This window comes from Doryrhamphus excisus, linkage group LG16 (assembly GCF_037039965.1).
Source record: "Doryrhamphus excisus strain RoL-2023G ecotype Guam linkage group LG16, RoL_Dexc_Guam_v1.1, whole genome shotgun sequence".
NCBI lineage: Eukaryota > Metazoa > Chordata > Actinopteri > Syngnathiformes > Syngnathidae > Doryrhamphus > Doryrhamphus excisus.
The window spans coordinates 4,648,953-4,676,379 of NC_136372.1; the positions used below are offsets into that span (position 1 = coordinate 4,648,953).

The 27,427-nt window shown below is 41.9% G+C and overlaps 1 protein-coding gene and 1 long non-coding RNA gene across 2 annotated transcripts; one reads left to right on the forward strand and one right to left on the reverse strand.

Moving 5' to 3' along the window:
- Positions 1-1,199: 1,199 nt before the first annotated feature.
- Positions 1,200-27,172, forward strand: LOC144901841 (uncharacterized). The gene is made up of 10 exons (XR_013629934.1): positions 1,200-1,352; positions 1,454-1,523; positions 4,439-4,504; positions 7,772-7,830; positions 7,905-8,060; positions 14,702-14,900; positions 17,291-17,377; positions 18,109-18,229; positions 21,772-21,879; positions 26,482-27,172. It is a non-coding gene; the product is annotated as an uncharacterized LOC144901841 (long non-coding RNA).
- On the reverse strand, positions 5,780-13,601 carry lfng (LFNG O-fucosylpeptide 3-beta-N-acetylglucosaminyltransferase). Its single transcript, XM_058048697.2, has 8 exons — positions 13,077-13,601; positions 8,954-9,002; positions 8,657-8,759; positions 8,281-8,434; positions 8,118-8,203; positions 7,869-8,034; positions 7,697-7,782; positions 5,780-7,053 (listed from the first exon to the last, which is right to left on the reverse strand). The coding sequence occupies exons 1-8, from the start codon at positions 13,488-13,490 to the stop codon at positions 6,987-6,989; spliced, it is 1,125 nt and encodes a 374-aa protein (XP_057904680.1). The 5' UTR covers positions 13,491-13,601; the 3' UTR covers positions 5,780-6,986.
- Positions 27,173-27,427: the final 255 nt, after the last annotated feature.

A 27,427-nucleotide genomic window follows, 5' to 3' on the forward strand; every position in this document is an offset into this window, starting at 1 on the left:
TGCTAACGTGTGAGTATATTACGTCATATTTATGTGTTATATATATTTTTTCTGTCATTATGTCTACTATATTGGGTAATAGTACACAGTAAGGTTTTTTTATATTTCATATCTAGAGGTCTCTAATGTTAAAATAGTAATTTAGAAGATAGTAAACAGGTTTTCTCACGAGGGTTCTAACGTTACTAGCCTAATTTAGAGGCTAGCCATTGCCGGAAGTTCTCCACAGAACAGGAAGTAAAAACAAGGAAGTCTCAAAATGCTAACGTGTGAGTATATTACGTCATATTCATGTGTTATATGTCTTTTTTCTGTCATTATGTCTACTATATTGGGTAATAATACACAGTAAGGGTTTTTATTTCATATCTAGAGGGCTCTAATGTTAAAACAGTAATTTAGAAGCTAGTAAACAGGTTTTCTCACGAGGGTTGTAACGTTACTAGCCTAATTTAGAAGCTAGCAAACAGGTCTTCCATGCTGCGACTGATTTATAATACACGCGCCACATGTTGGATATGACGTCATACAACAAAGAGGAACTAGCGATGACATCATCTCCCCTGCTGGTGATTGTCCTGACTTGCTCAACGAGGCTGTAAACCAACAAAGCATGGCGGCCTCACGGGGTGTTCAATGGCGGGAGGGAGGTTTTTTTTTATTAGCCGTCGTCTGCAGGGAGCAAGCGCAGATGCAAATGAAATTTCACACGGTCGCTCGCTGTCGAGGAAATTGAATTAGGTTCCTTGTTGCTGGGGACTGAAGGAATGCGTCACTAAAGCTTAGCTGCACAAGAGCTCAATGGTTTTGGAGGTGGGGGTGTTGCAGACACCAGCACCTCCCCAGGACCTCTCCTCTGTTGGCGGACACTTCCTGGGTCTGTCCGGGCTGAGCGCCAGCTGCTGTGCTTGTGACGCCACACTAGGCAGCTGCAGCATGAAAAGCATTGAAAAACTAACAAGGACGCTTCTATTACTATTCAACATAGCCTTCTTTTTTACTTGGTAGCACCCCCCCCCCCCCCCCCCTCCTTCCAAAACGTCTTCTCTGGTCAGGAGTTCCAATTTTCTTTGGTGCATCACCATTAAAAACGTAACAGCACAAGGCTATGCTGTTCCACTCCAGTCCTGCAGGTGGTGGTACTGCAAAAACTGCTGCTTTATCTGCTGGATCTGCACCAAAATTGTCTTGGTTCTGCCTTGTTTTTCATGTATAAACGCACTAAGTGTTATAGTTTCACCTATAAATGTATGTTATGGAGGAACATGTTATGTATTTTTTACAGAATCCCACAGACGAACAATGGTGTTCCACTGCAGTCCTTTAGGTGGCGCTAACAACACCTCCATCCGGTGGGTCATGAACCTAATTTGTGATAAATGCACACAAAAAGGACTAATCTGCTGTTTTATTTTTTATCAAAATTTGATGGTATTATAATCTAATTTTACAGAAGATCATGGCTCCCCAGGTGTTGCTGTTCCACTACCAGTCCTGCAGGTGGCAGTAATGGACATTCTAACGTGAGTATTAATACTTCCCCACAGTGAAATCTTCTGGTTCTGGTGGGTCATTGCCCCACTCAGCCTCAATGCAAGTGGGCTGCAACAGCAAAAATTTGTTTACATTGTTTTTTTTGGGGGGGGGGTGGCGTTTTTTTTAGTTTTTTTTGGTTGGAGTGCCCCAAAAATAATGTATATCAATGGTCGCTGTCTGTGAAGTGGGAGACAATAGTCAAATAAATTAGCTTGTTGACCTCTAAGTGTCTTGTGTTAGAAAGCAAACAGGAGTTGTGATTGATGACAAACAAGCAGGCAAACAGCATTGAAGCCCCGGCTGCCTTGTGTGTGTCATAGTGATGCTATTCTATTGTCGTCTGCTCAAAGGGAGGCAGCTGCATCCTGGAGGGGGGGTGGGGGGTAGTTTGTCAGTGGTTGTGGTGGCGTCACGTTATTAACACTTCATCTAGTCCTTTATACACGTTAGCCATACCAGTCAGAGGGAGCATGCATCCAAGTGATGGATTGATGGGTTTGTGGGGTAAGCACACAAACAGGAAAGCATACCGTTGCCCACTAGGATGCTTCATGGCTTTCTAAAGCTATTTGCCCTTTACTGCCTTTTATTTCCTAACACACACTATACACCACAGCCTCAGAGTTGGCATTTTATCAACTAAAATTAGGGAGATGGGGGTAACAAAGTTATTAAATGTAATTTAGTGTGTTTTAGGAATTTTTATTGGCTGTTTTTTGGATTTTTGTAGCTTTATGGTACAAAAAATGTTCATTTGGGGATTTAAAATTGCTGTAATGCATTTAATATTATTATCATTAGCAGCATTTTTGTATGATTTTCTTTCAAAATGTTGAGAACAATAAAATAATAACAAATAATAACTTCTAATTAAGAGGCATTTTTTATTTTTTGGAGAATTCCAAATAAATATAAAAAACAAAAAAGGCTCTAATTATCTTCACATTTAAAAATGTGTAGACTGTGCATTTTATAAATGGTAGTAAGAAAAAGATACTATACAGCATTCAGTGAATTAAAATTAGTGTACTAAAAATATAAAAAAAAATAATGATAACAAAGTTATGAAATGAAAATGATACATAATGTAGAGTGTTTTTAGGGTTTTTTTTATGGGGGGGTTTAGGATTTTTTTGTAGCTTCTATAAAAAAACAACAGTGTAAAAAGTGTCCGTTTTGGGAGTCCAGTATCATGAAATGTTATTATTGCTCAAGTTAGAAACAAAAGTTTCAAAATGAAAATTTTAATAGTAACGGTAAGGGGAAATTGAAGACACTCTGCAGGTCTCGTGTTGCCCACTACAAAGTTCAAGTCCCAGCGGTGACACGTGATAGCAGGATTAGGCTGGAGTCCCTTGTTGTGTGAGGACTTGAGAAGGATCAAGACCTCTCTGCCAGTTGCTGTCCCACGTCTGATCCTGCACACAATGCTGACGCTTAATTGGACGTGGCGGAGGGAAGTCATGAAGACAATGTGCCAGTGGACGCCGTCTGAGTAATCCCCTGAAATCTGAGGAATGTCCCTCACTGGCTGCCATGTACACTTCACCCGCCAGATCACACACACACACGCCCCCCCCCCCCCTCTCCTGCGGACCATTATAACCTGCTGTTAACTTTAGCTTTGATTCAGTCGTGAACGAGACTTTACAGAGTTGTCAAACTTCACAGGTTCCCTGTGGGGGTTCAGTATCGGGAGGTGCCAGTATGCACACCTGTGTGTTTGTCTTGCAATCAATCAGTTAACACACTCATGCCGCTTTATTCTCCTTCTGAACCGCTGCACACAAACATCATACCTTGTAGAAAAAGCCAGATATCTAGGAAGTGATAATTGTCTTGAATGGTATGCACATTCAGGCTTAGAAAGTGTTTGCAGTGTGAAGTGCCAACAACATTCCCGGCATGATAATCATGAGCTTGAGCGGTTTTCATTTGGTGATTGTAATGGTAATGGTTTTATTTCATTTGAACATGCATCAGATTATAATCAAATGCATCACATAATCAGTTCACAGTTCCACATGTCTAAAAGGAGTAGAAAGAAGCAAAGCTTATTAAATCCTACCCCTCCATCTGGTACTTTTACAATCAGTAACTGTTACATTTGTTCACTTCCTGCTTTCCTAATATAGTTTGAGCTTTTTTTTTTATTCGTACGAGGTGATATGACCATACAATAACCATAGTAAGTGTTCATATAGTGATATGTATAGCACATCATGACTGGTTCAAGACTCGTCATCCTTGTATTTAGCAAACATCAACTGCTTGTATTGTTTCTTGAATTGGCTCATCGTTGTGCATTGTTTGAGGGTCTTACTCAATCCATTCCATAGTTTGATTCCATATACTGAAATGCTATGGCTTTTTAACGTAGTCCTAGCATATAGTAAGTGTTTCAAATGTAGTTCTTCCCTGAGATCATATTTCTCCTCTCTTGTAGAGAAGTATTGGATTACATTTTTAGGTAATTGGTTATTTTTAGCCTTATGCATATTTTAGCTGTTTGAAGATGAACTATATCAGCAAGTTTAAGTATTTTTAGAAATAAGGAGTTAGTATGTTCTCTGTAGGCGGCATTATGAATTATCCTTACTGCCCTTTTTTTGCAGTACATTTAGCGAGTGAAGATTGCTTTAATAGTTATTACCCCATATTTCCACACAATGAGTAAGATATGGTAGAACAAGAGAGCAATAAAAAGTGTTGAGTGATTTCTAATTGAGAACAAATTTTGCTTTGTTCAATATTGAAATATTTCTGGCCACCTTATGTTGTATATTTGTAATATGAGGTTTCCAGCTCACATTATTGTGTGGAAAGGTCAATAAAAACAAAGTCAAAGCGTGGGAGACAAAGATTCTCACCATAAATCATTGTGATGCTCTTTGCCTTGCAGGGATGTGGAATGGAGATAAAGCTCTTTGTGTCAGACATCCATCATCTTCTGGTGTCATGGCGATGGGTGAGTGGATGGCCTTTTTTATTCAGGGACTAAATCGTCCTCGCTTGACTCCATCACTCATGGGAACGGCAGACCTGTGTACCCTCATAGATCGGAAAGCGTTAAATATGCAAATCATCTAACCCCATCTTGTTTTTATTCTTAATAGTGGCAAAAAAGACAATATGGGACATCCCTACCCGATATATATAGAAGTGTAACATAATTTTTAAGCTATCCCCCCTTTGTACCTCCTTCTCCAGTTCATGAACCAGAAGGATATTTGTATAATACTTCCTCCGCATCCTTCCCACACAGCACGCTGTCACATCTGTGTGCCACTTTGACTTCACAGCAGGCAATTATTAAATGTAATTACTCGTCTTTGCTGCTAGACCAATGTTTGCTGTTGCAATTATGCACATTCCCATGCTCGCCGCACGAGGAAGACCTCCCACATTTGAGACCTTGCATTGGCATTTCGCCTTGGGTTCATACAGTCAGCGGTGGTTTTATACGGTAAAGAAATGCTAAGGCACCAACCACAATCCAGGAAAACTTTCTTTAAAGGACTTTAGAGTCCCATATTTCTTAGGAATAAACTTCACAGGCAGATGTCAAGCCGAAGCATCAGCTTACATCTACAGATTATTTCCTGGTTTTGTTGCTCGGCAGAATTTATAGGCCATCACGCTTACTACATTGTTTCCTTAGCTATGAATGGCGAAGAGCTCCGCCGCCCCATTCTGCAGAGAAAGAGCAGGGAGAGTCGGCGGGAACAGTGAAGACATGCACAAACGGAAATGATAAAATGTGTTTAAGTGCCGTAAATGAAAGTATTTTTATGAATATTTTTTATTCTGTACAAAACAATTATGTGACTATGGTCCTTAATGTAATTAAGCTGAAATGTACAGTTTATATAATATATATACTAATTGGTGACTCCAAATTGTCCATAGGTATGAATGTGAGTGTGAATGGTTGTTTGTCTATATGTGCCCTGTGATTGGCTGGTCACCAGTCCAGAGTGTACCCCGCCTCTCGCCCAAAGACAGCTGGGATAGGCTCCAGCACCCCCGCGACCCTCTTGAGGATAAGCGGTCGAAAATGAATGAATAATACATATACGTATATATTTCATTATACTGCCAAATTCATTTGTGGCGGTCTGAATTTATTTGTAGCGAGCCACCAAATATGACTGTGGTATCATAATACATTTAGATGAGATTACAAATATTTTTCCCACTTTCTAGCATGTCAAATGCCATTAATTGTGAAATCGAAAGACAACACAACAATCAAGTAGTCAGTTTCTCAGTGGTTATACACTTTTATTCTGAGTTTATGGGCCCCCTAGCGCGGGTCCCTGCAGAGTTAGTTAAATATCAGGATCAGCTCATAATCCCTGAGACGTCATTATTGGGAATGAACTGCTGGAACGCTCCAGATGCTGGAGAATAATTCGTAAAAAAAAAAAAAAAAAGGCAGTATAACAAAAGAAGCACATATTACATTCAGGAACATTCTGTACACAATGGCAGCTAACAAGGTCACAGTACACAATACTGTCGTCATGCTCATGTACAGTTTTAACCCAATGTGGGTCGACTCCATGCAGAGACGCTGATGCGGCTCAGGTTAAGACGTCACCTCACACAAGTCAAATGAGTCTGCCTTCCTGGGAGGTGAGTCTCTTTCCAAGAGCGCACATCAGCTCATTTGAAATTCAGCTGTGCAATTTTACAATCATTCAAAAATAATAATAAAAATATGTTCAAAGAAACAAAAAGAAAGCTGATTGTAACCCCGAATCAAAAACCTTCCCGCTTGTCATGTCCCTCCTGATTGCAGCAAATGCAACAAAGGAGCGTCATTCTATGGAAATGCATACAAATGAACAGAAAGAGGTTTTGCGGGGTTGTTAGCTAAAATTTTTGTTAGTTTTGACACAAATCTGAAGCCATTCCAGGACATATTTTATGTAATTTGTGTTTTTTTAAAAAAAGTGCTTAGTCCTGATTAACTTCAGATGAGGTCGCCTTGTTGACAAATAACACTGCACAACAAAATCTTCACATGAGAGCGTTTGTCCGGAGTCATCTGAGTCGCCATCGAAATGCTCGAAAATTTCCAAAGACAAAAAAAGAAGCAAAAAACGTCAAGTAAAGCTGGCAAAAAAGGGCTTGACAAATATGAAATACATTCTATGAGAATTGCAGATTCATTTACAAGCGCCACGGATTGCCTGCAAAGCTTAAAAAAAAAAAAAACGCATAAAGCTACTTCCTGTCCAAGCTCTGGACAGGAAATGGTGGTAGTCCCATAAGTATGGGGCCGCACAGCAGCCCAATTAACATAAAGACCTCGTACCGCTCGCTGGAAAGAACCCAACGGCAGCGATGCGCGGTCTTTACACAGAGAAAAAGACACTGGTCCTCGCGTGCCTTTCAGATACCGAGGCACGGTGAGGACGAGGATGAGGAAAGGAGCGGTCGCCCTAAAAGGCAACCTGGGGGGGACACCATGGGGTGTCTGGGTACAGGAGGCAGTGCACAGACTTGAACCTGTAAGAAGGAGGGAAAGGAAACGTGGTTAGATAGGTGGAGCGACGACTTCACCATTACATACAGTACATACACATTTCATGAATTTGGATAATATATTTAAATACTAATAATGGTAATGGTTTTATTTCATTTGAACATGGATCAGATTACAATTGAATGCATCACATAATCAGTTCACAGTTCCACATGTCCAAAAGGAGTAGCAAGAAGCAAAGCTTATTAAATCCTACCCCACCATCTGGTACTTCAATCAGTAATTGGCAATCAGTAACTGTTACATTTGTTCACTTCCTGCTTTCCATAATACAGTTTAATTTTTTTTGTTTTTTAATTTTTTTATTTATTTTGTATTTTTTGAATTTTTTAATTTTACGAGATACGAGGTGATATGACCATACAATGACCATACAATGACATTATGTGTACATTATATGTACCATAGTAACTGTCCATATGGTGATATATATGGCACATCATGACTGGTTCAAGACTATTATTTATAATAATAAATAAATGTTTAAATACTTGAGAATTTATAAAATTAAACATCAGAAAAAATAAATTTTTACATTAAAAAATCCAGGCATATTTGGATATTTTTTTTAAACTTCTTGTTTTTGTTTATGTTGTGGCATCTCACCTCGATGGATCCTCCTCCATGGAAAAAGCTCCTTTCAGGTTAATGATGTTACTCTTGTTTTCAAACATCCCGTAGCTCAGAGTGATCTGGCAATGGTGAAGAAGAAGAAGTAACGTTGAAGATCTTTGTAGAAGGTGAGTGACGGTCCGGATGTGATGATGCTGCTCCTTACCTGCTTGTGGATGTCAGAACGGGACACCTGTTGCAGGTTTTCCAAGTGGGAGTGGAAGAGGCTGCTTCGGATCAGTGGGACGGCGAGGACCGACTCGATGATGTAACCGATGGTGCAGTCGTCCGGAAGGCGGATCTTCTCTGCCGTGTTCATGAAGTGGCCGCCGCTGGAGAGACACAAAAGCCATAGAAGGTAAGTGGTCATGAGATACTTCCTCATGGTGGGAGTATTGGTGTTGATGTGTCTTACCTGGCCCACGGACTCATCTTCAGCGCCAGACCACGGCTCACGCAGAAGCCCGCTCCACCCGTAGCAAACCAGAAGTTGACTGGTTTCTATTGAAAAAAAAAGAACACATACTCCAGTGAGCATTTGGAAGTGCTAAAACCAAGAAAAATAATGGTCTACGCACCATCTTGTTGTCCCCAAGCCTCTCTGTGGCCTCAATGGGTCTGTCCAGACTGGGTTTGCCGATGTACACATCCTGGGTGTGCTGGTACTGGGACAGCTGCTTCAGCAAAGCACGCACGTTCACGTAGTTGTCGTCGTCCACGTGACAGAACCACCTGAAAACACAATTTTGGACATTTTGTAAGGACATTTTGTCTGATTCACACAAAGAAAATGCAAACAGGTGTTTTTTGCGACATCCTGGCTTTGCAACTTTTGTCTTTGTAGGAATATTTTGCCAAAAAAAGGTTAGCAAGGGCTCCTCCTCATCTCGTCTTTCTGCTATTACCTTCACCGTAAGGACATATTGGATGTAACTGCGCGTACATGACACTTACTTCTTGCCAGACTCTATGAACTTGTCATACTCGACGGCCATCTTGCAGGACAGGGCCTGTCTGCTGTGAGCGGCGGAGCAATTGGTGTTGATGGCGTGACTCCCTGCGGCCACACACATAGAAGAACGGGAGTTATGACACGTGGGCGCTTACATCACTGAGACCGATGGGTATTTATAACAGCTTCTTCACAGAGACCAAATTGTTTAACGGCCTTTTAAGGCGTGATGCGCTTAAAAGTCAACACAGTGTGCCTCTGTGGGGGGGAAAAAATACCCTCATTGTTGTGACACTCACCAATTTTCCGTTTGAGCTCCTCGTCCTCGCCGTCTGTGAAGATGTACGTCTGTAGACAAATAGCGAAATGATCGATTAAGCGGTGTGTTCATCATGTGGGGCCTTATACACACACTGGTCACAATATTAGGTACACATGCACTCATCTAATACAAAAAAAATCTGAATTTATAATGATTATTTATTCTGTTTTAGTAATAGTTTGCGGGGAAATAGATGTGCAGCACATCCTACCTAAGCTAGGTTTAGTTAAACAATATATAAACAAGTAAGATAAATCTGCTAGCATTAGCAACTGCTGACTAGCTACCTCGAAAGTTTATTTGTGTGGGGAAATATATACAAATTAGCTACAGAGTGATACAGCTGGTGCTAATGCTAATTATTAGTTGGATACTATTTTTTTAAGAAAATGTTTCCATTTAACTAGCTAGTGATATTTATTCACTTAATTTCACTTACAAGACATGTAGCTGAATCTATCGCTAACTTACTTGCTAGCTCGCTAGCTGGTGCTAATGCTCATTCTTAGGTTGATAGGTGGTTAAATATATATAAAAAATCCTAACTAAATTACCATTTAGTTAGCTAACTTAATTTTTACATTTTGCCAAAAAGATACATATACATAGCTGGATAGCAGACTTTACCGCCATCTGTCTTACTAGCATGCTAGCTGGTGCTAATGCTAACTATTACATTGATGGCTTGATAGATGCTTGTTTTTAAAGAAAATGTATGTATTTAACTACTATTGATAATTATTCATTTCCCTAACAAGATGCATAGCTCTATACCCAACTTGCTAGCTGGTGTTAATGCTGATAATTAAATAGATAGATGTAAGTTTTCAAGAAAATAGGCATAGTTAAATAGGTATAGTTTATACAGTTACAGACAAGATAGATACAATATCTAGATAGAGGAATTTCTGATTTAATAATCTGACTTATTAGTTGCCAAAGGGCGCTACTGCTGTTGATTATATACTGTAGATAAATACATGCTTATTTTTAAATAAGTTACATAAATTAACACAGATTGTTAACAAGACAGGCAGCTAGACACTAGCTTAACTTTCTTCAGCAAGCTCAGATTTTGTCTTTAGCTCTGGCTAGTCTAGTTGATGCTAATGCTCCAAAGATAAACCCCACACATGAAGGATCCTGCTTCCTTCACTTTACGACAACTGCCCCCGATTAGCATCATTCAGCGTGTCTTTTATGCAGCCCAGTTAAACAGCCTCCCACTCCCATAAAGGCCCTTTGTGCCGCGTCTCGACTCTCTCCATGGCAACCGCACAGCTGCCCCCGAAGCATCCCGGACCACAGAACAAAAGGGCGGGGGTGAGGCAGACTGTCCACCCACCCTCACGCAGACCCCATTCATGCATCCCAATCATCACCCCCACTCCCTGCTCATAATGCGTGTTAGTATGTGGCTTGAGGCGCTTCAACCTCGTAAAAAAAATAACAACTTTTGTGCGTGCGGCGCCACACTTACGACAGGTGCTCGACCCAACAGTCTGTTTACATTTCAGGTGAGGCAGCACCTGCCGGGCGGCACGCTACCTTTGTGTGGCGCCACGTGTCTCTACACGCCGCCTCCTAACGCCTTTTGGGATTCATCAGTTCTCTGAACTCTCCCTGCAAAACGAGAGGCTCGGCTCTGTTTGTGCGGTAAACTTCTCGAGTAGTGCGCCATGAGACTTTATTTGCTTAGGGGCAGTGGCGGACGTTCTACAGGGTGCTGTTTCTGCGCTGTGTGCACCATTTAATGCCAGGTGGCGAGGCCCAGAAGCAGGGGTCGGAATCTGACTGTTGATTAGTAAATCAAAAACTGTGTCCACCCTGCCCCCAATCCACCCTCCCGCCTTCCCCTTTCTGTGCTGAATAGAACAATGCTGTGAGTTTTCATCCCGGGGAAAATCCTCCACTGGGTAAATTCTAAATATATTTGCCTGCATTTGCATACAGCTGCAGGAGTTAACTCCATAGAGCTACCCCCCCGCCCCCCCCCCGAAACCCCACACAACTACCACCACCCCTTGCCTTTGTTTCTAAACTGCAACTTTCACTGCATGCAAATAAAAGTATCTGTGAAGCAGAGATAAGGAAGGGTGGGGGGCGGGCATGGGCTTGTCTGAGCTGAACGTGCATGGTGCCTGGTTGGCTGCCTCCAGCGCCACAGGAAGGAAGGCCACCAGCGGGCACCCTTCCCTCTATTCACCACCTCCACCCTTTAAGCCTCAAGCATTGTAGTAACTCACAAAAGTGTTTTTTTTCTATTTAGTCAGCCATTGTTGGATTGCTGTTTTTTTTTTAAGTATAATGCTTTATCAGATAGGGAGCCATTTTTGGGAACACCATAGCACGATTTCCCATTGCCCAAAAAAAATCATAATTGACTATCCATCTATTTTCTATGCCGCTTATCCTCACTAGGGTCATAGCTATGCTGGAGCCTATCCCAGCTGACTTTGGGCGAGAGGCATATTGACTAAATATATGTAAATAAATACATTTAGAAATGTGTAACTACACAACAAGTAAGGAAACATTTTTAATATAATAATTATTAATTTGATATTCATTCATTCATTTTCTACCACTTTTCTTCACGAGGGTCGTGGGTATGCTGGAGCCTATCCCAGCTGACTTTGGGCGAGAGGCATATTGACTAAATATATGTAAATAAATACATTAACGAATGTGTAACTACACAACAAGTAAGGAAACATTTTTAATACTATAATTATTAATTTGGTATATTTGAATAAAAATGTAAATGGAAAATTTAAAAGGTTCTTTACATGTATGTTAAATCAAAATACAAATATATATATATATATATATTTCAGCATAAAAAGTGCGTTTGTTTCTAGGTGATGAGAGCGGACCTGTAATATAATCGATATGTTTTAACAAAAGCCCATTTGGGCTTCTTGCTTGTTGTCCTGTCCAAAAAGTGCCTCAAAAGATCATCTACATCCATGTAAAGGGTCAAGACATCTGACTCGGATGGCAAAATCAGATGCAAAACGTTGCCACACATGATTGGAGCAGATGTTCATCAGCTGAGCGTGAGAATTAATGAAGCAAGCTATGGGCTGCCATATGTACACGGTGGGAACCAGGAGCATCATATGGCCGTCGTCCTTTGTGTCTCCTGACCACCTGCCGCTGCCCCCGGACTACTCACCCCCCCACCCCCCACCCCCCACAGGAAACTCCCTCTTTCATTGTGGCCTGCCCGATGGCGCTGTCTTTTCCCTTATTGTCGCCGCTAGCCACACACCAGCTGCCTTCCTTGTCACTACTGTAGTTAGAGGTTGACTTACAGTCATGACCAGCAATTAGCCTGCCCCGTTACAGCACATATGCACAGACGCTGAAATGCAGTCCCGAAAGACAAGAAACTATCTTCTGGAACCAGAGCCCAGACCTGAATCCAATAGAAAACCTGCAGGGTGGCCAGACGGGGGCGCTGTGCACAAGAGATGCTCTCGCAATCTTTACACATTTATCGTGCCTCGGAATTTTGCATCACTAGTTTATATGTTTTTTCTATTTCAACACTTTTGCATGCAGTGACAGCCCCCGTTTCCGGGATGAAAAGCACTTTGACTGAGGGTCTTTGTCCAGTCACTTGGCCTATAGTTGCACCCCTTTTTGTCCCATCCCCTTCCCGTAAGAAGCCCCCCATCACCTCCGTACGCTTGACCCAGACTCGGCTCTAGTGTTCCCATGGAGAAAAAGGGGATCCGGGGTGCTGGGAAAGCTTTTCTTCACTCCCCCCACCCCAAAAACTACTGCCTTTGTTCCTCCTCCATGGGTTGGAAAGGAAGAAAGAAAAGGGGGACAGGAGTTGTGCTGCTGGCTTGCAGAAGCGTCCATTGCACTGGGGGGGCTTGGAGAAAAGACATCCCCCCAAAAAAGAGGAGGCATAATAGAGTGGACTGCAGAGAGGGACCCCCCCCGTGGGTGAAAGTGCTTCTCAGTCACATCACTCAGAGGAGAATGCAAAGTGACAGCGCGCAAAGGGGGGGCATCAACACCCAACAGCAAGCATTCATCCAAAGATGTCTGAGAAATGCTATACTAACATTACTGCGCAAGCGTACCTGTTGCATGCTTCTAGAGATCCAGGTGTCCAGAAGAAGGTTCAGTCTGGCCTGGTGGAACTTCTTGGTGGTCTTCACCGCGATGAACAGGTCACTTGGGCTGATGTCCTCAGCCGGGGGAGGTGAAGCCGCATCCCCGCCGGCTGAGCCGGGGGATCCGGCTGCAGGCTTCTCCGCCTCCCTGCGCCCCCGGTTCAGCTTGCTGAAGTACGCCGAGAATCCCTTCTGCTCAGCCCGTCCGGGGGTGGGGCTCCCTTCGCCCTCTTCTTCGGTCCCAGATAGGGAGCGCGTCTTCTCCGCGGTGCTTTCCACAGAAGTCCCGTGATGCCGCACGGCGACCAGCAGCATCAGCAAGCAGAGCCCCGCAGTGGTGGTCACGCAGATGGCTGTCTTCTTCCCGTTGTTTTTAAACATGATTCAACTGTTATTTATAACAAATATTAACGTATTTGCAACTTAAAGTCCATACGGTAACTTTTTTGTGCTCTTGATTAACAGAATAAGCTACCCCAACTGTTTCTGCACATTGCCAACCAGCGAATGGCTGCTACGTCACAAAAGAGAATATATAAGCTTTGACGCTGGCCACGCCCTATAGGCTGGGTTTCTTAAAGGCCACGCCCCCACCAGAGGTGGCGGCATGCAGGATGCCATTAACACTAGCTGGAGAATGCTTCATTTTATAGCTGAAAGATAAGATAAAATGTTTTATTGACATTGGAGTCAAACACCTATGCGTCTCAGATGAGAACCAAACAAGATAATAGGATGAAAATTATAGAAACAATTATTGATACCTTCAAACATTACTTAGACGTTTTTTTTTCAACAAAATTCAAATTTTTCGGGAATGTCTTTTACGTTGTTCCTTAGTAGTGCTAATGCATGCATGCAATGATTCCCCAAAATTAATGAATTAATTTTGGCCTTACCCAGCCAGAGCCCAGACCTAAATCCAATTAAAAACCCGTGGGATGGCCTGAAGGGGGGCTGTTTCAAACTAGACTAAGGGGGAAAATTAAATAGAAAGAAACATTAGCAAACAAACCAATATAGCACTCTAAAAGTTAGTGTGTCATGTTTTTATTATTATTATACGTATTTTGCAAAATTTGTTTTACACCAGTCGGCCACATAGTCAGGGGATCAGGAAGACAGGGGTTTGATTTTCTGCTTGGGCACCACCATGCAAGTGTTTGCATGTGGATAGGCTCCAGCATACCTGTGAGGATAAGCGGCATGGAAAATGGATGGATGTTTTCAGCCAAATTCAATGAAAGCGGTTGGAGGGATCTTGATCACATAACCTAATTCTTGAATCAATTTTCATGTCGGATTTCAAGCAATTGCAGAGATTAAAGTGTTCAATTTCATGCAGGACCAGAATAGGATTGCTGAGCTTTCATTAACAATAATCTAAAGTACCTATAAGTACCCACATTATTGATGGTGGCAGTTTGACACTGGAACGGATGAATTACATTGCCATTATAGGCTGTAGTGATGAGTATATTTCCTAAAGGTGATGTTCTGTATGAATGCTTTTGTACAGTATACTGAAAAATGGTATAGCAGTGCAAGATGTTTGCATGCAATAGTTGACATGAGAAATTTTTGTATTCTAGGACCAGTTGAGCTGCGTCCGGCCTGCTGGAATTGGATTCCATTGTTCCTCGATGACCTTGAGCAGTTGGCCATTCCTGAATACTTGTTGTGATTCAAATGGTGGCTTTCATCAGCGAACGCCGTCTGGTGCCGGGATGTTGTCCCAAGACGAGGATCGGCCCATTTGGAGCGGCGGGCAGCTGCTGCTCGGACACCTCGGTAACACGCAGCCTCTGAACAAAAATGAGCACTACCGGCGTGATCTCACAACACTTCGTAAGACGCATTTGGATCTTTTTCCATTGCAGGTGTTGTTGGCTAGTGGAGCACATGGGATATAAGTTAGAAGTGGTCTTTGTCGCTCCTGACAAGTTCTATTGTCCTCATTAGAGCATGGAAAGGCGTCCAAAAGGGAGCATAAGAAACCAAGCAGAGGGGGTCGTCCCAACGGCCTTCATTCTTTTCCCGTCAAAAAGCCTCTTTGTAAGGAACTTGCTGGCCTTTAGTCCCACCTCTTTTAGGCTCCCTTTTGGACCCAGTCACTTGTTAAAGCGAGAAGTAGTCATGATGGAGAAACAAAACCGCAACTTGTCTCCCACGTCCACACACTTCCTCCCGCAAGTAGTTGAGGCCCCGCCAGATCATATCAGCATGCTCAGTGGGATCTTTAAATGGAAGAGTTCTTGTTTCCACAAAGCTGATTACATCTGATGCACTTTAACAAGCTAAATAATCACAGCAGTACACCTGCACACTTAAATAATAATAATATTCATATAAAGGTTCCCTATTATGCAATACTCAAGCCAGGGTGTACCCCGCCTCTTGCCTGAAGTCAGCTGGGATAGGCTCTAGCATACCCCATACCCCATACAAGTAGAAGATGGATGGATGGTTACTATGCAATGTAGTCCTAGCACTTGGTCTTTCATGATGTCATGAGGGAAAAACCTCCTCATGGGCACGATACCGACAGTCTCAATTATTATTCTCTAAAAACAGATGATCTGTCTCCCTACTTGTTCATATGACCCCCCAGGTACAAGCCAATGGAGACTCCCTCGGGGGTTCTCAGGATTAGCAACCTCTGGGCTTTGTGGGAGTACAAATATTCATATATTACCACGAGAAATGTTTGATGGAAATGTTCCCTCTGATGTTAGGACCCCCGCCCCTCCCTCAGCTCCTGTGTCCTAATATTCTCTATATGCCACTCTATCCCACAGAGATCAATGACAGATGGCGCCAGGATTTCAAGGTCAATCATCTGCCATATATACGACATCTGTTGCTATTTAGCCTGTTAGCGCGCTATAGCGAACCAGCGAAAAGGAAAATGTTGCACTAAGGCTTCACATACATGTCTGTCAGATTTGCTGTTTTTACGACTTGAGCTCTTGTTTTTTCGGGGGGGTATACGTCCAAAGCGTGTTGTTAAGAGAGCGCGTGCACAGCAGGGGAGCGGCATGATATACAGCGACATGAGAGGCCAGACAAATTAGGGGAGCCATGGCAATGAAAAGCAGATGTGCCTGCAGGGCACTTCAATTACTTTATTGCCCTCTGACAACTCTGAGACGTTCATGTCAATGCTGCCTTCATGGGCGACGGCACGCTGCTAATCTGTTACACACACAGGACTTATCTACTGTAAATGACCACATTTTTACATGTTGATTGTGTTAGATTGCAGCAATGTAGAACCAGACGCATGAGTTAGTCATGCAAATTCCATCAGGTAAGTTTAGGTTACTTTATTATACCCTTTTGATGACTTATGCAGGTAAAATGTTAATGCATTCATGACATGGACACTTCAATGGACATAACAATTAGATAATCCAAAAAGTAATTAAAACTGCTACCATGCTCATCAAGATGCTGAAATCCCTGATAAATACAAGTAAAATTCCTTCTCAAAACCCATATTTTATTAATAATTTAAAAGCTAATATTGTAAAAATAAATGAAATTAATATATATATAATATATATATAATCATTCATTTTCTACCGCTTTTTCCTCACGAGGGTCATGGGGGTGCTGGAGCCTATCCCAGCTGTCTTTGGGCGAGAGGCGGGGTACACCCTGGACTGGTCGCCAGCCAATCACAGGGCACATATAGACTAATATACGTATATAATATATGATATATATCATATAAAATAAAAAAATTCCATCCATTCATTTTCTATGTTGCTTATCCTCATTTCGGTTGCAGGGGGTGCTGGAGCCTATCCCAGCTGACTTCGGGTGAGAGGCAGAGTACTCCCTATACTCGTCGCCAACCAATACATAATTTTAAAAAAATGTAAGTAATGCAATCCCTTGCTATGTCACGGTTGAAATATTGCTCCCTCACTATATCGCGTTTTTTCAGAAAAATAGTTAATAAATGACTGCTATTTCTTTGTTGACTATGGTCTATTATTGGTAAAACAGATATTGAAGGACAAGTTGTATGTAATTAGACATGACATTAGATTATATTACCTTTCACACTACATGGAAACTACTGAGGCAGCCACACACCATGGCTGATATTGTGTGGGAAAGTTCTCCTCTCATTACGTGTGGATATGGTTTGTTTGTTTGTTTGTTTTTTGCAGATTCTTGGCCTGACGGTATCCACAAACTGTCTAAGTTTTTGGATTCATTGCCCTTCATCCCCGCTCCAATTGAAACACGTTCTTAAGGTAAGAATAAGTAAATTGAAGAGGATAACTAATTAGCTCGGTAGCTTGCCATTTCCATACTAGCGGCGGCTGTCTGTTATGTCTATGTAGTGATTCCGCAGTGTGTGCATTGTGATGTAAACAAGGAATAATGGGAGTGTAAAGGTTACTGTAGGGGTGTTATTTCATGTTTAGAGGGCTCTAATAATGTATTTAGAAAGTCATAAACATGTTTTATATGTTTTAACTACAAAACTATTTCATTTATTAACATTGAACTATCGCAGTCGGATTAATTCCTGGTCCAGGCTTTGGATCTCCAGCAGAGCAGTGGTTTTCTCCCATGTGGCAGGTCCAGCTGGGCTGATCCTCTCATATTAAATGGATTAGCCAAAGCCATTGTTCTACCGGGGTAAAGAATATGGATTTAGTGTTTTATATATGTTTTTTAAAACCAACACCGCAAAATGGCTGATATTAATTCCTCTAATTGTGCTCATGGTTCTCTGTATGACCTCCTGACTGTGAGGATCAGCCGAGCTCAGCTCCTGTTAGGATCCGTGGGAAAGTATAGCTTAAACGGCGCTTACGTGCTTTATTTAAAAAAAATAATTTCCCGTGGGAGACGTCAATGACAGCAGGCATTTAGCTATAGTATACGCTGTGTGGAAAAAAGTAATGGGACACATACTGTACTGTCTACCTCTCTATATAGCTACCTCTCAAGTCTACCTCTGTCTACCTCTCAATAGCTTCTGCTCTTCTGAAGATTTGCTACAAGACGAACAACTGATGCTGATGACGCTTCTTCCACGTCAGGCTCATCCAAGCACGCCTTCCCAAACTGTTACGGTCCAGGTTTTTGCATAAGGCGTAAGTAGTAGTACACCATTCATTGTCTGAACTGTTTATTGGGGGTTAACTTCTTTTTCCACTTGTATGACCATTAAATGTGACTTAAAACATTGCATGTACACATTGACACTGGAATTCTTTCCTATGGGACACATGGGATTGAATTCATATTCCAGGAAGTACAGTGTGCCGTCCAGTAACCGGAGGGTCAGCGGTTCGAATCCCTCCTCCTCCATCCCAGTTACTGTTGTTGCTTGCTTGGGCACCATGGGTGCGCACACTGCTCCTCAAAAGGATAGCTTAAAAGAAGAGACCAATTGTATATGTGATAAATAAAGTTTATTACTCAACATTGGGTCACATGACTAAGCTCTACAGTTAAAAGATGGAGAATGACCACCCGCCCTGCTCGCCAAGCCTTTTTCCCACACCCTCCAGGCACCTCGCAGGAAGCCGCCAGAGCGTGACGGCGCTCTTTGATTAAAAGCCTGAATGTCCAAGTTGTCCCGGAGAGAGAGGAGTGCAGCGTTAGCAAAGCACATGCTCTCCTTTCAGGGCATGCAGGAACAATGGCGTCCATTGTATGCGCGGCCCCGCGAGTGTCTGTTGTGATTTAAAACGGGGGTGGACGGACAATGGCGGGGGACATGAGGTCGTCGGGAATAAGCATCGAGAGAGAGCAAGCAGGCCTGGATTGAGGATTAAGAACAGGATGGTGCTGGCGCCAAAATGCAAGGAAATTGACTATTGATGCTGCAGCGTCTCCATTCATTCACAACAGTTTTAATGACGTAACAGGAAGATGTCACCATAAATGCAGCATTGTAATATTATAGCCATTTCTCAGTATCATGCCAGTTGCATCATATTAGAACACTATGTTGTCTTTTTGTTGTCATCAGTCGACAAGTGTTGCTCCTCTCACTGAAACTTGGGTTTCTGTGCTGGCATCGATTTTGCTTTCTTTCTAGTTTATTTGACCACAGGTTTATTGGATGGACCTAACTGGGGTCTCATTGGAGTGAAGATGTGAGCCATCTTTAAATAGATAGGGCATTGTTTTTGTCCTTTTGTCTTTCCATCCCTGCGCCGTTGCTCAAGCCACGCAGTAAACATCCTCCAGACACTCTTGATCCGCCACTCCCTAATCCTGACTGACAAATAGCATACACTAGAACCCCTAAAATGTCACACCAACCCTAATGGCTATTCACAGTCATACAAGTGTAAAGAACTTAACCATTGGAAGAACTTGGATGCCTGCTTTAAAATTTCCATGTCTCAAGTTTTAACATTCCTAAGAGTCATCCAAGTGTAAAAAGAAGTTCTCGTGTACTCCTACAAGGAAAGAGTAGCAGCTTCAGAGGCGGGAAAACATGTTGAAGCCGATTAGGCTCCCGGTCAGCTTGTTTAAGCCTTTTAAGAGCCATCGTTAGGGTCTTAAAGCAGCACCCCCCCCCAAAAAAGTTCCCCTGAGTGCAGACCTCTCTCACATGGAGACAACATATGTATTAAACACAGACCACTGCTGCCGTTCTCCTGAATGGAGACACAGCTTTATGTTAATAGACCAATAGAGTCAGTGAATGCAGCATCCAAGTCATGCTGTATCACACCGAGTTATCTCACGCTGACACAGGCTGAGGTTAGTTCCCATAGCGTTTTTAAATACCGTAAATGTGTATTTTTTACACAAAAAATCTTGTAAAACAATTCCAAGATTTAGGTATCTCCTATTTTATTTTTTTTTAATCTGCTCGTGAACAGATGCTAATGCTAGCTGAGGTCAGTTCAGCTATGTGGCTATGTAGCATGCTAGCAAAACAAATAATGAAAAATTAAATATCTAGCTGAATAGCTAGCTGATGATAAAGCTCAGTATCTATGTATAATTTGATAAAATACCATAAACTAGAACATATTTGTTATTTTTTTTAAAACACTATAAATGTAGCACATTAGCTAATGCTAGTGTTAACGCTAGCCAAGAGCTGAGCTAAAATTCAGGTATGTGGCTATTTATCTTGCTTAATATTGGTAACATGTATACAGTTATGGAGAAAAATTACGAGCCCACTTTATTTGTTCACTGTAAGGTCTGATACAAGCAAAGGTACATTTGTTTGGATAGATATAATGATAATAACACAATATGTAAATAAGCCATTTAAGAAACTATGACCGTGCTCATACAGTATGTGTTTATGTGTTGTACAAATGTGTCCCCTCCGGGAGCTGAGTTGTAGGCAGACAGGAAGTGTTGAGTTTTAGTTTGGTGGGAGTTACTCCAGCTAAATAGATCAAACAACACCAGTCATTATCTGTAAAAATGGTCGGTTTCTCCAACTATCTAGCTGGAAGTAATGTTCTTGTCTAAGCATTTAGCTCGCTGTCTCCTTCTTTTCTTGGTGAAAAGCAACTTGTGCTCCCCAGTGGCCACAGAAGGAGGAGTTAGCAAAGGTCCCCGGAGCTCACAACAATGGACAGCCCGAGGCAATGCCATCTGCCACCTAAAGAAAGACACAGAGAGAGAGTCTTTGTGGGTCTTCTATTGTGGAATGTGGAGGCAGATTGATGAGGGCTGATTCCTTTAGGGCAGCAAAAGAAGAAGAATGGTCACGGCAGGCAGGCAGGCAGGGACCTCCCTCCTCTGCTGTACACTTGTGGGCGAGTTTAAGAGCTAATATGCTAATCATAAAGAAAAATAGTAATACAAAAATATGCTTGCTGACTGTATTGTTTTAAATAACGGCCCATAGTTCCAAAATGGATATCCTTTTACATAAATTTTATGTAATTGTTGTTATAGTTGCACATCGAATCATTTACCACAAAGAGATTTCCCCGACTTGTTGTAGATAAAAACTTTATTCTATGCGATTAAATGCAATTATGGACAAAAAATGCAATTAATCGCAATCAAATATTTGAATCGATTGACTGCCCTAAATACAACATATTATAAAAAATAAAATATTATTATTATGTGTATATTATGTATATTTATTTCTGTCTTCAAATTCATATAATCTATTTTAATTTTAAACTGAGATTGAAAGTTAAAGTTGTTGTTATTGTCTCAGACCCTCTCAGCAGGTGTTCCTCTGGGAGGGTTGCATGGGGACGAGTGTCATAGTTTGGGACTGGGATAGGGGGGTCCTGGGGGGGTGGATGGTCGTGTCAGACAGGGCAGATGTTGTGTAGAAAATCCATCCCTAAGGGGAAAGTGTGCCGCCGCCGTGGGAAGGGGTCAGGGCAAAAGGGCGGCAGCAGCACAGTGCTGGTCTCCATGGCAACAAGCTGCATCACCAAGCCATCGGTGAACTTTTAAATGTAACTTTCCATGTGTGGCGTATGCACCACCATGTACGACAACTATTATTATCTTTGGCATCAGATTAGATCAACTTCCTGTGATGAGACAATGCTTGCCAAAAAGGATGCAGCAAGCACAAACATGGTGGCCTCATCAGTGCCTGAGCTAAATAAGACATAAAAGCTACAAAGGAGTGTCCAGGACAAAAGTTCCCCATCCTCTCTGACCTGTTTTGTCTCTGCAGTGTTGACGGAAAAGCGCCTGATTTCCCAGGTTTCCCGGGTCTCTGACCTCAACCTGGCTCAGAACAGCGTGGACGTGGTCACATGTCTGGGAAGCATCCTCACAGATGGTAAGAACACAAAAAAAACTATTGTCTATTATTGTCTGTTTTTTGTTTCAAAATAATTGTCACTTTTCAAAATGACATTAAAATAATCACTACAAAGTGACGTTGTATAAACAAAATATGAAATTGACATAGCTGAATTAATATTCAGTTATGTGAAGTTTATATTCTTCAACCATCTTTGTCGTCGTCTCCTTGAAGAAAGAGACAAAAAAAAAAGTTTCCTTGTCCTTGATCCAAGGTCAAGATGTCTTCTGTGTGTTGGCGGCAACAAACAGTGACTATGAAGTCAGCCAGTCACCTTTGACCTCCAGCTGCACGGCTTCCTCTGCAGGCTCTCTAAACTATCCCATCTTCTGCAAAGTGCCTTGAGTATTTTTCCCACTGAGAAGACGACGGACCCTGGCGGCTTGTTGCGGTTGGTCTGAGGCCACCACAGATAACAATCTAGCGCCGTGGAGTCCGGAAATCAAACATAATCTGCAGAACAAACTGAATTAGCGCTGAGAGCTAATGTAAGGCATGTGTCAGAGAGTTTACTACCAAAATAGAACAGCGAGAGTAACATGAGGACATCCATCCTTGACGAAGGACGGTGATGTGCAATGTGATGCCGCTGTTCAATCCCCTCAGGAAGTGAGTGCGGCGGTGCAAGAAGAGGAAGTTTACGCTGCTGCCATGTTTATGCTGGCGCCGCCTCCATGGGATGCACAGCAGCTTTGATTTTTTTTTTCTCCACAATGAATGAAAAGCAAACAAGTGGATGGGATTGATCGGTGGCTAAATCGTTTAGTTGACTTCTTAGTGCTTGAGTGATAGCATCTAAGCCCAGAAGACCTAAAGCAGCTGGAGAGCCATCACATTAGCATGAAATGCACTTCATTCAACTTGACTGATACGCTAAAAGCTGCAGGGCTAGTGCAAATACTTTTTTTTTTTTTACTTTTCTTGTCTCGACTTATTTAAGTCAATTTGTAATTTGAATTTCTAAAAGCAAAAAATACAACTTTGTATGCTTCATGCACACATTTTCTAGCCAACCTAGCCATCTATCTAGTGATATTATTCTGCTAGTTAGCTAATTAGCATGTTGGCGCTATAGCTTGTAAAAGCTAAGATACTTTTCAAATGAAATTTAAAAAAACAAGTCATAAGCATTTTCTTTCAAAATAATGTGTTTGTATTTAATTTGTCAAAATGAGTCAATTTCATACTACCTTGTTGGTTAACTAGCTTATTGATGCTAACACATAGTATTGTCTTTAAATCATAGCTAGCTAGTGACAGTGGGTAGTATTTTGTTTTAAAACCACTTGTTTTCCTTCTCTTTTCCTTATCTTTATCTCATTTCATAACGGATATTTTCGCCATTTCAAGTCAAATAAATAAATAGTCAGTATTTTCTTGCTCTCACGATTGCGCTGTCTAGTTAGCTAATTAGCTTATTGATGCTAAAGCTAGCTGAAGCGAATGTAGTCAGCTCAATATTAGAAATGTTTTACACATTTCCTTAGATTAAAAAAATATTTGTCAAAAACAGAATTTGCCTTTGAATCATGGTGGTCTCAGAGATGCTATCTGTATTTAATTAGTCAGATTGGGTTTGTATGGATTCCTGCGGGGATTGAATATTTACTTTCCTTCTTTTGGGAATGTTTGGGAATGGCTGTTATCTCCATCATGTTTGACAAATGCTCAGGCCGCCAGGCACACAATGACACAGGGTTATCAGTGAACACGCCTTTTGGGTTCCTCTTATGGGGGGGGCTGCTTCACAATTTGTTTGGCTTGCAGAAGAGGGGAGGTCAAACAGGGGCATGACCACCATAGAGGAATGGGAGCTTTTGGGGGAATTCTGATGTTGAGGTTAGACTATTTGTGTAAAAAAGAGAGGATCTAAAACCTGCTGTAGGGAGTTCCAATGTAGGAAAGACACATAAGACTTACTACTGGTAGTGTGACTATAAAGGGAAGTTAGTGACTGTGATGAGTTGTGTTTCATCTCATTGTTCTCTCCATAGTCCCGGAAAAGACTTCTTTATTTTTTTGGACCACAGAAATGATCCCAATCATTGTGACAGTCTTTTCACTTCCTCCCTTTTGTCTTGGTGCCGCACACAATAAGAACAATGGCGCATGAAACATAAACTACTACAAGAAGACGACACAAAAAAATCACAACCATAAATGACATATGTGGCGCCCCCTATGGGTTGTGATCAAAAATTGCTGTAGAAGTAATACAGATATCCTCATACAGTCAATGACTTCTGAACAGTTAGTTGTTAAGTCACTGACATGTTTTTAACCTATTTTGCTGAAATATTTTTTACATATTAAAGGTGTGTGCCAAATTTCATGGTAATTGGGCAAATCATCTTAAAGTTAAGATCCGGGCTGAGGTTTTGATTAGAATTAGGACAAGGAGTTAGCAATTTTTCAGGATCCTTCTGTTGTTAGATATTATTATTAAACCTTTAGATTTGTCATCTACTCTGTTACTTTTATTGACTTTTAATTGACAGGATCCGGTTGGTTGGCTGCAGGATTGGGTCTCTGCTTTTTATAGATGATGTGGTCGTACTGGTTTTTATCGGGCCATGATCTTCAGCTCATACTGGTTCATTTTGGAAGTGTGTGTGGAGCAGCTGGGATGAGAATCAGCTCCTCCATTAGAGATAAGATGAGAAGCAGGTCATACAGGAGAAAGTCAGGGTAGAACCGCTGCTCCTCCGTATTTAGAGGAGCTAGGCAAGGTGGTTCGGTCATCTGGTCAGGATGTGACCCAAGACCCAGGACACATGAGAAGGACTATGTCTCTCATCTGGCCTGGGAATGCCTCGAGGAGCTGAACGAAGTAGCCAGGGAGAGGAAAGTCCGAGCTTCTCTGCTTAGGCGGCTGCCACCAGTCTACCAGCTCGGTGCATTTTCTTGATGCGGACACTCACATAGCACAATCAGAGTTCCAAGTGTCCAAATAGCCTTTGGTTTTGTTGCCAGGTTGTTTTGTTGCCTGCCATGAGAAACACAATCCATCAGAGGAGGCAAAGAAGCAGGGATGGATTACTCCGAGGTTTCCCATGATCTCGCCTCTCTCTCCGGGGAGCTCTCGTTTAGGCCCCGCGCGGCTTCCCTCCACTGTCATTATCAGCGATGGGAGCCACAATAGGTCAGGGAGATGAGATAACATTGTGAGGGAGCCTGAGCAGCAGGTGAGAGACTCAATGGGTCTGATTAGGTATCTGGGTCCCAGGGTGTAGCATTGCCTCGGGGCCCTCGGGGGGCCTGGGCCCCGCCATCTGCTAGGGTGAATTCTCACTCAGCAGCGACACAAACTCTCGCTGTGTTGCCGCGGGGCATTCCTTGGAGTTTCTCCTGTTACCTTTCATGCAAAGTGTTACACTTTACAGCACCTTTGTCACCCTTTCAAATGACGGCTCAAAGGATGAAAGACGCCAACAAAGACTTTGTGTTCAGAACAGCGTACAATCATTCTTTGGAAATGTCATGGAAGTATCTTATGTTTAGACCTCCCCTCCCAACATGAGCGCTAATCAGGAAAACATCTATTTGTCTGGGTGAGACTGGGCCACATCAGGTTTTCCAAAAAAAACCCAAAAAAAACTCATTTATTAAAAACAGAAAAATATACAAACTTTTTCAGTGCTTTGGTTCCGATTTTCTACAATAAAAGCTCTGATAAAACATTCCACTGTTCTCAAATATAAATTTTTATTTTTCTGCACAAAATAAGATGAAAAATAAATAAACAAATCGAGAATAAAGAAAATCAATCAATCAGTAATAAATAAATATAATAATAATAATAAAACGGCAAATAATAAAAACTTAAGAAACCACATATAGTTGGTGGGTAGACAAATTATTTTTTTCAGATTAAAATGAACAAAGCATTATTAGAGCCCTGTAGACATGACAAAACACGACTATAGTCCCATTTATACTCTTTTTATTTACAACATATTGCGCAACTGCAGGGTCTTGAGACCCATGCTAACTCGCAAACTAGAGAGCTGGCGACCTAAACGGTAGCCTCCAAGTTATTTCCTTTAAACCTAAAAAGCCAAAAACTTACCACTTCCACACGGATAGGGAGGATAACTATTAACAGTTATTTAACCTTTAACATGAACATTAATCAAACGTAATCATTTTTTCTGGGTACATGATACCATACAGCATCCATATCAAACTTAGCGGGCCTTTCATATCAAGGCGGGGGCCTCAAACTAGTGTCCTGCGGGCCACATTTGGCCCACGGGCCGCATGTTTGAGACCCCTGATATAGACCAAGGCCATAATAATCTGTGCATCTTGAAGAATCAGTCAAAATGACCAAAAATGGCTGGGGTTGAATAAGTTAATTTAAGGGACCCCAGCAACGAGCAACAAAAACTTGCCTCACGAGTCACTGTGGATGCACTAAACTGCTGAGGGTTATAGTTAGGGTTGGGGTTTGGGTTAGGAACCTAGACTGAAGTCAATGTGAGTATTCCATATGTCTTCTCCACTCTACTGCCATTTATTATGAAGTTCTGAGAACCATAATTACACCTCTACGTGTTTGTTTTTGAACTCCAAAAGGTGTGAGGTCATCATCCATCGAGCCGTGATCCCAGACTTGATGGCATGGCGGCCATGGTTCAACGCTTCACTGAATCCACCTTTGATGCTGTGCACCTTCCTGCTTCAACGTGCTGATATTGAATGGCTGAGATCAGGTGAGAGACCATCCATCACAGGTTGCTTTTCACTGATGTTTGACATCTGGTAAAGCGCTTTAAATCAGTTATGACACTGACAACTGTGACCAGCACCTTTGACTTTTTAACACATACATCTTGACACGCTCATTTAACAGATCTTACATATCACTTACAAGCAGGACTTTACGGCTCCACATTCTATTCGAGCATCATCACAAGTGGATGATGGCAAGTCCAGATGTGGGGTTTTTGACCCCCATTTGTGCTTTAAGCAGTGAGGGTGAGCTAGTCTATTTTTTTTAATGCTGGGCTCCATCTGGTCATCTCTTCAAATGGTCGAACACTACTTGCACTAGCAGGGGTTATGACCCCAGTCACCCTTGATGCCTTAACTAACCCCTGCCGAGCCAACAGAAGGCGTGTGTTATGATCCTATAGCTAATGCAATGTGGACTCGCCCTCTGCATTCGAGCTGGCATGCTAGAAGTCACCTCCACCAAGTAAGTTAACTGTGGTCATTTGGATCCGGACCACATAGACCACATGTGTTAATGTTGCTAGAATTGGAAGTGGAGCCACCAAACTAGTTCTGTTGTATTGTACTGTGTGCAATTAAAATAAACATCAATTTGTCTTGGTACATAAAATGAAAAAAACAGAACCTTCTGTCCAATCAATAATACACAATAAATAAATAGTGCAAAGCCCCTTAAATGATGACACATCTCTTCAAAAGTAGCAAAAATGTGTCAAAGCCCTGATAAGTAAATGGAACTATTGGTCACATGGATGCAATGAAAATGCTGTGTTAGCTTGGAAAAGTA